The 12,854-nt window shown below is 48.8% G+C and overlaps 1 protein-coding gene across 1 annotated transcript in view; it reads right to left on the reverse strand.

Annotated features, from left to right (window-relative positions):
• LOC143163974 (uncharacterized) overlaps nt 1-12,854 on the reverse strand; it is a 135,867-nt gene that overhangs the window by 49,516 nt on the left and 73,497 nt on the right. The window contains exons 37-51 of the mRNA XM_076345973.1: nt 12,717-12,752; nt 11,652-11,684; nt 10,337-10,408; nt 9,447-9,506; nt 8,561-8,596; nt 7,355-7,435; nt 6,431-6,466; nt 5,830-5,874; nt 5,483-5,554; nt 4,599-4,634; nt 2,990-3,031; nt 2,659-2,712; nt 1,247-1,285; nt 1,029-1,064; nt 10-144 (exon numbers count right to left, since the gene is read on the reverse strand). Coding sequence (XP_076202088.1) covers nt 10-144; nt 1,029-1,064; nt 1,247-1,285; nt 2,659-2,712; nt 2,990-3,031; nt 4,599-4,634; nt 5,483-5,554; nt 5,830-5,874; nt 6,431-6,466; nt 7,355-7,435; nt 8,561-8,596; nt 9,447-9,506; nt 10,337-10,408; nt 11,652-11,684; nt 12,717-12,752 — 813 coding nt within the window. The remainder of the gene's footprint in view (nt 1-9; nt 145-1,028; nt 1,065-1,246; nt 1,286-2,658; nt 2,713-2,989; nt 3,032-4,598; nt 4,635-5,482; nt 5,555-5,829; nt 5,875-6,430; nt 6,467-7,354; nt 7,436-8,560; nt 8,597-9,446; nt 9,507-10,336; nt 10,409-11,651; nt 11,685-12,716; nt 12,753-12,854) is intronic.

A 12,854-nucleotide genomic window follows, 5' to 3' on the forward strand; every position in this document is an offset into this window, starting at 1 on the left:
AATACTCACGCCATGCTTGGTGGCATGCAGAAGTGCCTGCTTTCTCCTGGAGGTCTTGCTTGTCCTGGAGCCACCCAACTGCCGCACCAGCCCGTCCAGCCCATCCCGCAGGAGCGCATTGGAGAGGTCCTTCAGCAGTGCCAGCTGCAACCAGTGGAGACCATTAAGGCAGCAGCCCAGTGCCACCCTCCTGTTCCTGACACACAACAGTGCAAGTGCAGCCACCCCAAAACTACGACCGATGCATTTCCAGTGGGGCTCACAGGGCACCTGGTGAAGCGATGTGCTCCGACAGCCAACGGCTGATTTAAATACAGGTGTCTATGGTTTGGGCATCTAGAAGCCGATTGATGGTGCTTACGCGGTGGCTCTCCCCATCCTAAATAAAACCCCTACATTCGACCAGATCAGTCAGTCCCTCACCTCCCTTGGTCACATCTCCAGAGCTTACAGAAAGGAGCTGAAGGTATTGAGTGCAACTCTAAGTACCTGCATGGTAGGTACTAAAAGCTGAGCCTCATCACACTTCCTCAGTTTGATGGCAAACTTGAGAGTGGAGAGGGAGGCCACCAGTCTAGCAGTGCTGTATTGCACAGTGATTATTCACCGTTACTCGTGTTACGAGCTAAGGAGCAACCCAAACTGGACTTTGCACTAAACAGGACACACAGCATGGCCAGAGCACCCAGGGGGCTGTGTGGGTCTCCTCTTGCTGGCTGTGCAGACCCAGTGCTGAAGTACAAGCCAAGCCAGGTGGTAGCACCAAGCTCTGAATGGGTATTTGCCAAGTCTCAATGTCACATTGGCCTCAAAACCACCATCCACCCCATAACATAGCAGAAAAGCTGTCCAAGAAGCATTTAAATATATATGGTAAGCTATAAAAGGAAATGTAATAACTCTGCCTTCTTGTGAGTGCCAGTACTGGACCTGGGGGAGCACACGTAGTCTCCAGAAGGCCAGAGGGAATAGATGAAAAAGCTTAATTACAATCACCTTGTCAGAAGGAAGGTCAAAGCGTTACCTACCTTGATACCATTTGCTTCAAAAAGCCTCTCCAGATCCTGCAAGAGGAAAGAAGGGTCATGACTTCTCCTCCTCTCTCCTCCAGCCCAGGAAGCTGGTCCTGCGGGTGGCAGTGGCCAAGCCTGGGGGCACACACTGGGTCCGCTCTGCCATCCCAGCCCCAGGCAGAGACTGAGGTCTTTCCAACATTAATATGCTCTATAATTTTTATTTTATTTACCTTCATTTCCACTCCTTTGCCTGGTGGACCGGGTTCTCCCTTCAAATGAACAAGAACAACTCATTAATTGTCATTATCCCAATGAGCAGCAAGAAGAGGAGCTCTGAGGAGGGGCAGGAGTCACATATCTGGCCCTTACTCTGCTACCAGCCCACTCAGTGACCCCAGACAAATCCCTGTCGGCTCAGAGAGGGGGGCTGAACCCCACCCTGCTCAACGGGCTCCTTTGCTCCTCCATCGGACACAGCTGCTGGCTGCATTTTGTAGGGCAGGCCTGGACCACAGCCAGACACGAACATCATCAAAGTGGGGTTTGGACCAGAGCTTCGCACCATCCCCTTCTCCATTTCTTGGCAATGCACAATGCGTAAAGAAGCAAAGGTTTTTGAGGCCCCCTCAATGCCACCGCTGCTGTCACTGCTGTGGCAGCTGTGCAGAGGTAGCAGCAAGGAGGAGGACGGCCAAGGTGCCCCCACGGTTGACGGTCCCTTCTGGAGGTGGCTGTGGTCCCAGTGGCCCTCCGTACTGCCACATGCAGTCCGGGTCAAATATCTCCAACGGGTTGGACTCCCAACAGCAAGTCCCATGGACAGGCTGTCCATCTCCTTTTGCCCAGCATGGTGTGGCTCTCCAGGTGAGTGATCCTGGGCCACCGTTGTGGATGAAACGACGGATGAGCTGCAACGGCTTGGGAAGTCCAGTGGTGGGGTGAGGAACATCTGCCGAGGTGGGGGCTGACCTGCCTCTCTGACGGGCTTCATTTCACTGAAATCTGGTTTCTGTATCGACAGATTCCGGTGGAATGAAGGGCGCCAGGAAGGCCCTGACGGCGCTGCATCTCCATGCCAAGGTGTGCCAGGGCGAAGAAGCCACATTGTGGGGGTGCACTAGCTGAACTATGTACATCCGAGGCACAGCCCATGCATGTCACCTGGATGAGTCCTTGCCTCTGCAAAGACCCGGATCTTGTGCCAATCAGGAGATCTACCTGTACCCGCTGATGCTGCCTTCTGCGGCATTTTCCTCTCCATTAAATGAAGGAGTTGGTCCCACCTCTAAAAATCTCTAGATGTGTGTGGTATCAGAAACCTTTTCTCCTTCCATCAGTTTCTGGTGTGCTCTTCAACTTGCAGGGGGGAAAGAAAGGAAGGAATCATCCCTGAACATTTTAGAAATTTATCCCATCTGACTCCTGAACATCTTCCTGCCTAAATGTCGCGTATCTGCTTAATCAAGTTGTAGGACTACAGCATCACTGTGACCACAAGTTTACGAGCCCAGCTCAGAAACTCTGCTTTGAAAACCCAGTCTTTTGGGGGGTCAGAAGAGATCCGAGATGGGTGCTCTTCCCCCCTGGCCAGCCCAACACAATGGCACCAACACAAAGGTACCTCCACGTATTTGGGACATACCTTTGGGCCTGGAGGACCTCTTTCGCCTTTCAAGCCATACTCTCCGCGATCCCCCTGTAAGCCAGCAGGAACATGTTAGTTCTTCATCCCCTCTAAAATTCCCAGTGGAGATGCTGGTCTCATCATGCATTGTGGTATTTCTCACACACTGGCCCCAGACTAACAACATCTTTTCCACATGGACCAACCAGCCTTTTCTTGTAACTATCTCATTAATTCACATAATTAAGTTAAATTTGGAGCAACTCTGCTCTTCATTTCAAACACGCTGCTTAAATAATCACATATTCAGCTTCAACACACATATCGTCCAGCAAGGAGGAGATCTTACCTTGTCACCTTTCAGGGTGATGGTGTTCTCCAGAGAAGACATCTGCAAAAAAAAATCGAAGAAACCTTGCTCACAAAGTGAATGATGATTCTTTGAAACAAGCTCTCACCTCCATGTGTCTTTTATCCCCGTTAGCCCTTATCCATGGGCACAGAGCCAGCTGCTTTCTCCCAAATCAGCCAGCAACCTAAACCTGCTATGTTTGGACTCAAACCAACAGGGAACCGGTGCAGCACCTTTGCTCTCACAGGTAAGAGATTCAGGGTGGCTGTGATATTGGTGTCAACATCTGCATCTCCAATTAAGTCCCTCTCAAAGGGAACTGGGGTCACACAGACACCACTTCCCTGCTGCTCAGGACATTGCTTGGGTCCCTCTCTGACACGGGCATTTAGTGGGATATTTGAGTAGCCGGTTGGGTAACTGCATGAGTGAGAACAAGCCTTTTGAACCCTAAGACCACCTGGCTGGGTGGTGGAGTGAGACTGTTATGCATTAGCAGAGGAGGATCTTGACATCCCCTGGAGCAATAAGGCTCTTCCCAGTTTCGAAGGGAACAGGGGATGCTTGATAGCCTCATGTCCCACTCCCAAACATACCAGAGTCCAAGTAGTGCAGAACACATGAGAGACAAGGGAACAGGAGCCCCAGTAGATAACAACATCTGAAAATGGGGCTAGAACCACAAAATGGGGTGGCTTCAAACAGCATGTTGGTAGGGTTGGGAGCAGAGAGCTGCGATATATGGAGAGGCATCCGTCACCAGAAGGCAATGCTCTGGCTTGTCCTGAGTTCCGAAGCAGCAGAACCCACTGTTTTGTACAGGAATAATACTGCTGAAGGTGGTCGGTAGCATTTTGCCCACTTTGAAGCAGCCTCTTACTCAGATCCTGCCAATGCCTCATCCCTAGGGATGGAAGATAAAGTCTAGCACAGCTCTACCAAGAGGCTGTGGCTCCCAGTCCTAAGGCAGTGGTTTGGTTTTGCACTGGGTGGCTTTACCTCCACTGAAGCCAACGGGGTGAAAAAATGCCTCCTTGCACATTCATGTACTGAAACACCTTCCTGATCACCTAAATGACCTTTCAAAATCTCTTCCAGCCTTATTTTTTATGAACCTGGGTTGAGTTGCTTGCTCTTCATCTGACCCAACTTGATGTTAGGCCTCTTATCCAAAGGAAAACTCCATGCAAAGGCACAGGAGAGTCCTGAGCATGAGTCATCCCATCTGCCTAAGCACCCTTCCTAGAAGGCATACGTCTGTCTAGACTATAGAAGGAGCCCAGATGCCTTGATTACACAACAGGTAGTGATTAAAGGTATCAGATAGGTTCATAGCTAGCTTTTAGTCTCTTCTGTGTCACAGCCTTCTTGCATCATCAATAACAAGCCATTTGGGGTGGGATTCATGCATATGTCTGTAGAGGAGCTAGCTGCACTGCTTTGCACCTTTGATAGGGCTAGGAGGGAAATCCACTCTACAACATGCACTGTTGCAAGCAATGAGTTCTGGCAATGTGTCCTCCATGGTACCCAGGATTCATGGTAAATCGCAATATATCCCTTCCCCCCCAAAATGTGTAAGGCAACAGAATTAGGCATTACTCACAATGCTTCCAGGAGTCCCAGGCAGCCCAGGCTCACCCTATGAAGATACACCACCACCATACCCCCACCCCCCAAAAAATAGTGAGTGGTGCAATTCAACATTTTAGTCCCCAAACAGACTCTCTCTCATGCAAGGTTATAAATTGGAACGTGCAAACCTACAGATTCGCCCTTGTCTCCCTTCTCTCCAGGGATTCCCTAGGAGGTGGAGAGGGAGGCAGGATGAGAACAAGCCATGGTAGGGGAGGGGGTCTTAGCAGTCTCCCCTCGTCTTGCTAGCTCAACATCCGATGGACTAACAAGCCCGACTTTGAGCAGCTGAGCTAATGAAATCTGGATTTCAACACCTCTCCTGTGGAGGAATTCTCTGATATTTAATAAGGGGTGAGATTATTAGCCTCTTCCTCAGTGGGTAGGCTCATTAGGGACATTCCCCTAGTCAGCTGCTCAGTTTCACAAAGTTTGTAGAGACACCATGTCTTCGAGACCTCTGACAACGTAGCTGATCTTAGCCAGTGTTTTCCAAAGCTATTAGAGGGAGATCAGACAGACAGAGCCTAAGCGTATCGTTTCCCTTCCTCACCAGACTGAGACAGTGTTAACCATTTCATTTCCAGCAGCATGGGGCTGGGGAAATTTTTGCACGCTCAGAAACCCCCAGTGCACAGTCCTGCTATTTAACTTGTGCTCTAGCTAATCAAATAAGAAGGGAGAAACAGCCCTAATCTTCCCTTTGAAGAGCAGACCCCCTCCCCAGGAAAGACGGCGGGAGCTTTCTGTGCCTCAGAGACTGTAAGGCAGAAAAAAATACGGTTGTTTCTTTGATTGGCATTGCACTATCCCAAGTCGTCCCTCTCTCAACTGCTCCTTTAGGTATTGCCTTACATCCTTTCCAGGTTGTCCTGTATCGCCTTTTATCCCCTGCTCTCCAGGCCGTCCTGGGAGTCCAGGTGGACCCTGCAAGAAAGGATTCAGAGAAGCAATCTGAAATTATTTTTGAGCACATCCAGCGGCTCAAAAAAGTAAAACAAACAAGAAAAATGCTCCCCCTCTATGATTTTTCACTCAGGAAAGAAATATTTGCACGTGGATGTTTCTAAGTGGGGACTCTTGTTGGGCTGGAGAAGGAAGTCCTCCCCTCCTGCACAGACCAGGGGTGCCTGGGCAGCAGCAGAGCAGCCTCCCCTGATGACCCACCACTCACCTGGGCAGAAAATTATAACAACTATTACCCTGATTCCTCTTTCTCCTGGTTCTCCAGGGACACCAGCTTCTCCCTAAAAGAGAGGAGTAGGAGCTTCTAAAAGCTTTTTTGGCCTTTCTTTTTCAGCCTTTAGCTTTGGAAGATGAAACCAAAGCTAAAATAAGAGAAAGAAAAGCCAGGGGCGAGATGAAGAGGATTCTTCGTAGTCTTGTCTAACCTAAGGACAAGTAAATAGGAAATAAAATGAGCAGGGGTCAGCTTCAAAACAAAACAAAGGGTGTCGTTTTCCAGCTGCTGCTTAACTAACCTGTGCCATGCCTTGCCCAGGGGGTTTGAGGGTGTCAAAGTTTTATGTGGGGGGACTAAATTCACAGACGCAAAATCTACCAAAAGCTACCAAACCCGTGAGACATCACTCCTCACACTGGACATCCTGCTTTTGCATTGTTCCCAGGACCTCCAGGGAAGTTGGTCACTCTTGGAGGTGAGATGCTGGGATGGATAGACCTTCACTCTAACTCAGTGCAGCCCTTCTCCTGTGCTGCTGTACCCAGAGCTCCAGCTGTGAGTGAGCCTGCTGTGCTTGGTACCTATGTAACTCTGGAAGGTGCGGGCTCCCTGTTGATTACCTTGGTCCCAGAGGTGCCTTTCTTCCCTGGTTCTCCCTACAACACAATGCAAAAGTGCTAGGTTACATTTCCACCTGCGACCAAATTTTTTACCCTAATTTCCTACTTGGTTTAAGAGTTCTTATTTTGAAACCACCGGTGACTCTGAAGTCAGGGGTGTTGGGCAGCAGCGCCTCAGGATCAGAAACACGGCTGCTTCTTTTTTTTCAAGCTTTCCCTTGGTGATCCTATTCCACTTGATGTTCAGGGATCAACTCAGCCCTTTGAACTGAAGAAAGGTCTTCACTGACTGTGGTTACGAGAGGCTTTCCTGAAGCCGGTTATGATGCTTTTCTGAGGGGCCACCTTGTTTGATTGTAAGAGGGAACTATTATGCCCTAAAACCAAAAGCAAGCCCTTCAGGGCTGCTGTGGCCGCACACCGTGCTAGTTCCCTGCACATCAGACAGACGTGACTCAATGATGAAAGAGTACGATGATGAATAAAAAGTAAGAAACACTGTGTCCAGGCAGTGTAACACAAACACCATGGTGCCATGCACTTGTTCCACCTGCACCAAGGATAAAGAGTACTGCCCTGAAACATAGCCTAAAACACGCCCTAATGACAATCTGCGACGGATCTACCTCCTCACTTGCAATGAAAGAGCAGACAGAGCAAATGAAGTTAGATCCCTTGATGAGCAAACCATCATGCCTAATTAAAGGTAGTTTGCCCAGTCTTGTTTGTTGACCACTGTTGTGCTGAGACCTGTCTCTTCCCCAACTAGGCTTGTATAACATGCATGTTTCTGACCGGTCCCATCTTATCACTTGTTCCTACTTGATACTGCAAGGGCATAACCTGGAGATGTTAGCTTGGTACAGAGTGGCATACCAAGGGGTTCAGCATGACCATCTGACTGGATTGTTAGCTTCTACTTACATCTTTACCTCTTAGTCCGGTCTCGCCTGGTTTCCCAGGTAATCCTCGTTCACCTTTCTCTCCCTTCAGACCTATATCCCCCTAAAGAAAACAAGACTGTTGTTACATTCCTCTTCTACATTTCATAGTCCTCACATTTTAGACATTGCGGGGCATATTCAGACAGCACGGCAGGCCCCATGGCCATGCAATTGCTTCCACACTCCTGGCTGAAGCTTGGGCTCAGAGCATCTACACTGCGCTAGGAAGGGCTGTGCTTTTAGTATTTGCTTAGCAGGCTAGGCTGGAAAGCATCCATCTCTAATGTAGTCCATCCAGACTCCACGATCAGCCCTGGCAGACACTGCAGGACAGACTCTTCTGAGGTTCTCCACCTCCAGGAAGCTTTGCAGCTCAGACGAGGTGGCCCATTAGCGGAGACCCAGGAGATGGGTCCAGTCTTGAGAGCATGGTGTGGACACAGGGTCAGTTTCCCCTCCGTGTTTTAACTTCTATTCCCATGTAAGATCAGTTGAGCTCTCATGGATGGGTACTTACACATCTGCTCTGCTTGATGTTTGTACAACAGAGACCTTCCTCATCACTCAACCACCTCACCGTGCCTTCTCCCAACCCAAAATACCTCTTGCTGCCTTCTCCACTTTGCAACTGCATTAACACATTTTGTTAACACATCCTGTCTTGGATGCATCTCATTTATCTCTTCTGACATCCAATTTCTCCATGCCCATGAAGCTGATCCAGTCTAAATATACCGTTCACTGGGCTATGTATCATGCTGTAACATTTCCCAAATCCACACGCTCCTTCAGCCAAGCCTGGGGAGCAATGCTGTTTGAGAAATGTACACAGCAAGACAGATTCACTGAACAAACACCACTTTTGGGATGTTTTCCAGACCTCTCTTGACCTGTTTTGAACCTTTGCTAGGAGGAATCTTACAAGCCAGGATTTGCAGATTTTTGTAAGGCCTCATTAAAGATGCAAGAGCATCTTTTCATTGTTTTTCTACGCAGGGCTCTACGTATCATGTGGAGGCTCCAGCAAACCAGAATTGTTCAGACCTTTCAGCTTTTGAACACTCCCCATGTTTTGACACTAGCTCCATGGCAAAGATAAAACCCCACTGACTCAAGATGCTTTGGGTGACACAGACATCAGTCATGAGACAATGCTTTACGCGTTGCAATCACTGCATAGACTCACCTTCTGACCTGGTTTCCCAGACAAACCTACATTTCCCTGCAGAAATACAGACCGTTAGTCACATGGCAAGAATGACACAGGCAGAATCATTTCAACTGAGGGTCCTCTGTTGTATCTAAAGGGTGTAAACTTAGTGCTGCAAAGCTGCTGTTTGATTGCAGGTATTAGCAGCTGAAACAGTGTAGTAAAATGCAGAGAAGGGGAAAACAGATGGTGTCCTAAGAGAAGAGGGGCTGTTGTAAGCACACACTGTCTAGATGCATCTGTCTTCCCCACTTTTGAAGCCATTAATACTTTGGTGACCAGCTTTGACAGAGGGGTGGGGACCTCAAAGATGTTAGGTTTTGCAAGTTTTTTGCTGGTTTAAAATGAAAGGGACTATTAATATCCCCCTAGGAGGGAACACCAAGGCATTAACCCTACCCTTACTAGGCATCAGTGAACTCATGTGGGAGCCACCAGAAGCTTCCACCTTCTTAGACACAAAAGTCAGGAAGATAAAGGTCAAGTTCACTTTCAGGACACAAAGCCATTGGAAATGGGGCTTCCTTGGCTTTGCTGTTCGCAGAATTACCAGTTGAGCATTGACCATCTGTGCTTTCTTCCAGACTCATGAGCAATCCTCTCTCTGCATTCTGGAGGAGCCATCCCTTTGCACCTGACTGTGGAAGACAGTGCTAACTACCCCATCACACAAGACCACCATGGGATCACCAACCGCAGGGTGACAGCCCAGCTCCTTGTCACCACCCCAGTATTAATTTCCTCAGGGGCGAAGGCCAGCAAGTTCACATGCATGGAGGTGACAGAGAGATTTTGTCTCTGAACCTCCTGATTTGCCTCCTTAGCCCTCCCCTTTCCACATCCAGCGTATTGCCCCACTCACCCTATCGCCTGGGTCTCCCTTTAGCCCAGGTTGACCAGGAATGCCGAAACCTGGACTTCCCTGCAAAAATCAATGATGATGCATGTCTCAGTGTAACACTTAGGGAGCTTTTCCTCTCTGCAGCTCTACGTATGACAGAGACACAGCTAGGGCTAAACCCTGTGCTGGTGCTACTTCCCAGTTTGTCCTTATGGCTGCCACGTGGTCCCTCTCCCCTCCTAACAACACTCCCTGCCACCTCTGAGAGATGCTATTGTGGAGAGTCAACTTCCACTGGAGTGTTATTTGGGGAACCCCCAATGCGCCTCCGTTTCCCCATCCCAATCTTGCAGAACTTGGCTGCAATTCTTCCACTGCCATGCGTAAGATGTGGTGGCATGACGCTGCTCCACTCATTATCTCACTCTTGGGAACACGTGCTATGCCATGCTCACTGTTAGCAGTCTCCACCCCACCACCATTTTGCAGCCCCCTCAAGGGTCCACCTGCTTCCCATCCTTGCTCTAGCTGCTGGGAGTTAGTTGCCAATGCTGTGGTTGGTGCTAAGCAAGATGCAGAGGGAGATACAGAGTCTTGCCAGAGCAGCTTCCAAGCTCAGGACATAAATCTCCACATCTGAAGCTAGCAGGAAAGGACAGAGCAGATCCTAGGCATTTTCATCAGCCGTGGGCAGCCGGGTGAGCTGAGCTTTGGTAACTCTGTGTCTCTCACTGACTTCCTTTCAAGGAGCTTTTGACTTCTCCATGTGACAAGTCTCCCCTTGGCTTACAGCACATGGGTGCTCCTTGTTAGCACGAGGAATTCCGTCTGCCTCAGAGCTTCCTTTGTGGACACAAACAAAATAAACCCTTCTACCCATAAAGGATGCGCCAAAAAAGCAAGTGCATTACCTTCTCTCCTTTGTCTCCTTGTATTCCTTTGTCTCCTTGTGGTCCCAGGGCCCCTGTTGGTCCAATATCTCCCTGTGGATAAAGACATCCCCAAAACTAATAATATCATGTAGGAAAACAAGCCCTGTTCACGTGGCTCCTAGAGCTGCATTTTGCACTTTCAATACACTCTGAAAACCATTCCCTTGCCAAACCCACCCATCTATCCATCTCTGTGTTTACGCTTAGGCTTTCTCTGCGGTACCTGGTCTTCTGCCATACAAAACCCATCACAGTAGTTACACCCTCTCCAGCCACGCAACTTGTATACTGTAAAGCACCATGTGTGCATTTATAGTGGTATAAGCAGGCTAAAATTCAGGTCCCAGGTCACTAATTAAATGCAGCCAGCCTAAAAGAAGAGAGACATTTTTGCTAACCGATGTTAAAGCACTCTGGACAGTAAGACCAATGAAGGGAGTTGGCTCCAACATCCAAGCCCAGTGAAAAGGACAAACCTCGTTGTCTCTAAGGGGTGAGGGAGGTATGAAGCACTGTAGGGTATTTTATGAATGCCAGCAGTCAAAAAGCCAAGAGACATTACCCCTGCAGGGTAAGAGAGGGAGATCTTTTATTTCTCTGCAGATTGGCAATAAACTATCAAGAATAAAAAAAAAAAAGATATTCCAGACCACGTTCCACCACAAGGCCTCTGCAAGAGTGAACTATATCCACCTCCCTATAAAGCAGATGTACAGTATGGACAACATAGTCAGGGAACAGCTCTGCCTCAGAGATCTCCCTGGTTTGAGAAATTCAATTTCCTCCAGTCACAGGGAGGACAAACATTGGGTCAGGGGCCCAGATAAGTGGGGAAATCTCCATCTGTGGAGATGCTCAGCACACAAGGTCCTGAGCAACCTGACCCAGCTTTGAAGTTGGCTCTGTTTTGAGGAGGACGTGGGACTAGAGACCTCCAGAAGTCCCTTCCAGCCTCAGCTGTGCTTTGATTTTATGTCAATGCCTCCCTTGGCTGGAGAGTAGCTTCTGTGAGCAGGCTGGATCTGTGCTTCAGTGAATCTCTACCTTCTAAAACTAGCACATGGAAATCCCAAGTTTCCCCACAGACTGGGGCTAGAAAGAGAATGACAGGCACAAAATGTTAATAAAAGCAAAAGAAATATCATCAGGGAAAGACTATTGCTACTTTTCCAACCTCTCTTCTCCAGTCAATCACAAGGGAGATATGACTCAGATGGTGAAACATGGTCCAGCCTTCACTTTTTCAGGCAAAGATCTCATCTAAGTTTCAAGCAGTGCTAATTAATGGACTTACCCTGATACCTTTCTTGCCTGGAGGGCCCAAAACCTGAAGAGAAAAAGAAATCACAGAAACGTGCTCTTATTTCAAAGGAGGGTCTATTCATGTTACCTTTTCCAAAGCAAGAGAATCTCAGCCTTGTTATGGGGTAGGAAACCCATCACCTGCACTGGGTCATAAAACACCAGAAAGGGCTACAAGCCAAATCCCAAACCCAGTGAAGCTTGTGAAGGAATCCCACCAACTTCAGTAGGTTTTAGCTCCGGGGATGGGACTAAACGATCACTCACATGCAAGGGGTAATTGGCAGATAGCTGCTCTAGCCTTTGCTAACACACACCAAGGACCAACCTTCGGACAGCCGTGAATCTTAATGACTGCACTACGACCCCGGAGAGCAGCCCTGGGCTGGGTTTAGGGACTACAGAGCTGTCTTCCTACCTTGTGTCTCCAACACAATTCTGTCAACGTTGCTAGGAAAGAAACCTAAGGTACCCTGCTCATTCAAGCATCCTCCAGGACACATCAGTCTGTCCTGGTGGTAGGTCTCAGTCCTTAAAGCAACCTCCAACTGCTCCCACAGCCCTTGCAGCAATGCTGTGGGGCATGCAGAGATGGCAACCACCAAGGTTTCTCCTTAAAGCTGCCCTAGCATTTGGAGAGACATGAAGAGGAGGCTGTAGGAGCCCTGTTTCCATATGGGAATGAGGCAAATGAGACCCATCAGCAGCTCCTCTTCAGCAGGGACCAGCACAACCCCATTGTAAATGGGGGGCTTGAGTGGGGGACAGGCCTGGAGCACCGGGCTTCAGTGGTGGGAAAGCTTTATCCTTATGTTTCCTGCACAGCAGTGAAGCTTCTTTGAGGAGCCAGTGGGCAACTGTGGTGCAGGACAGGGAATATAAGAAGTGCAGCAAGGGAGCAGAAGACATAGATGCCTGGAGGGTTAAGGAAAAGGTCCATTAGTTCTTCCTGCAGTTCAGTGGGAGACATCTCTCTTGGTGCTTGGTCTACTGGTACCGCTGGTGGTGATGCTGCATAGCTATAGCACAAGAAGGGCTGTAATCCACTCATAGTTACCCCCATAGCTGGAGCACCTGGAAATCCTGGGTTCCCCTGCAAGGCAAGAGGACATAAAATGAACAATCTGGGCCAATGAAAAATTTCTTCTCATTGCTCTCCCCATCCATTCCTCAAATCAGCTCAAAACTCATTTCA

Source organism: Aptenodytes patagonicus, chromosome 1 (genome assembly GCF_965638725.1).
Source record: "Aptenodytes patagonicus chromosome 1, bAptPat1.pri.cur, whole genome shotgun sequence".
NCBI classification, from domain to species: domain Eukaryota; kingdom Metazoa; phylum Chordata; class Aves; order Sphenisciformes; family Spheniscidae; genus Aptenodytes; species Aptenodytes patagonicus.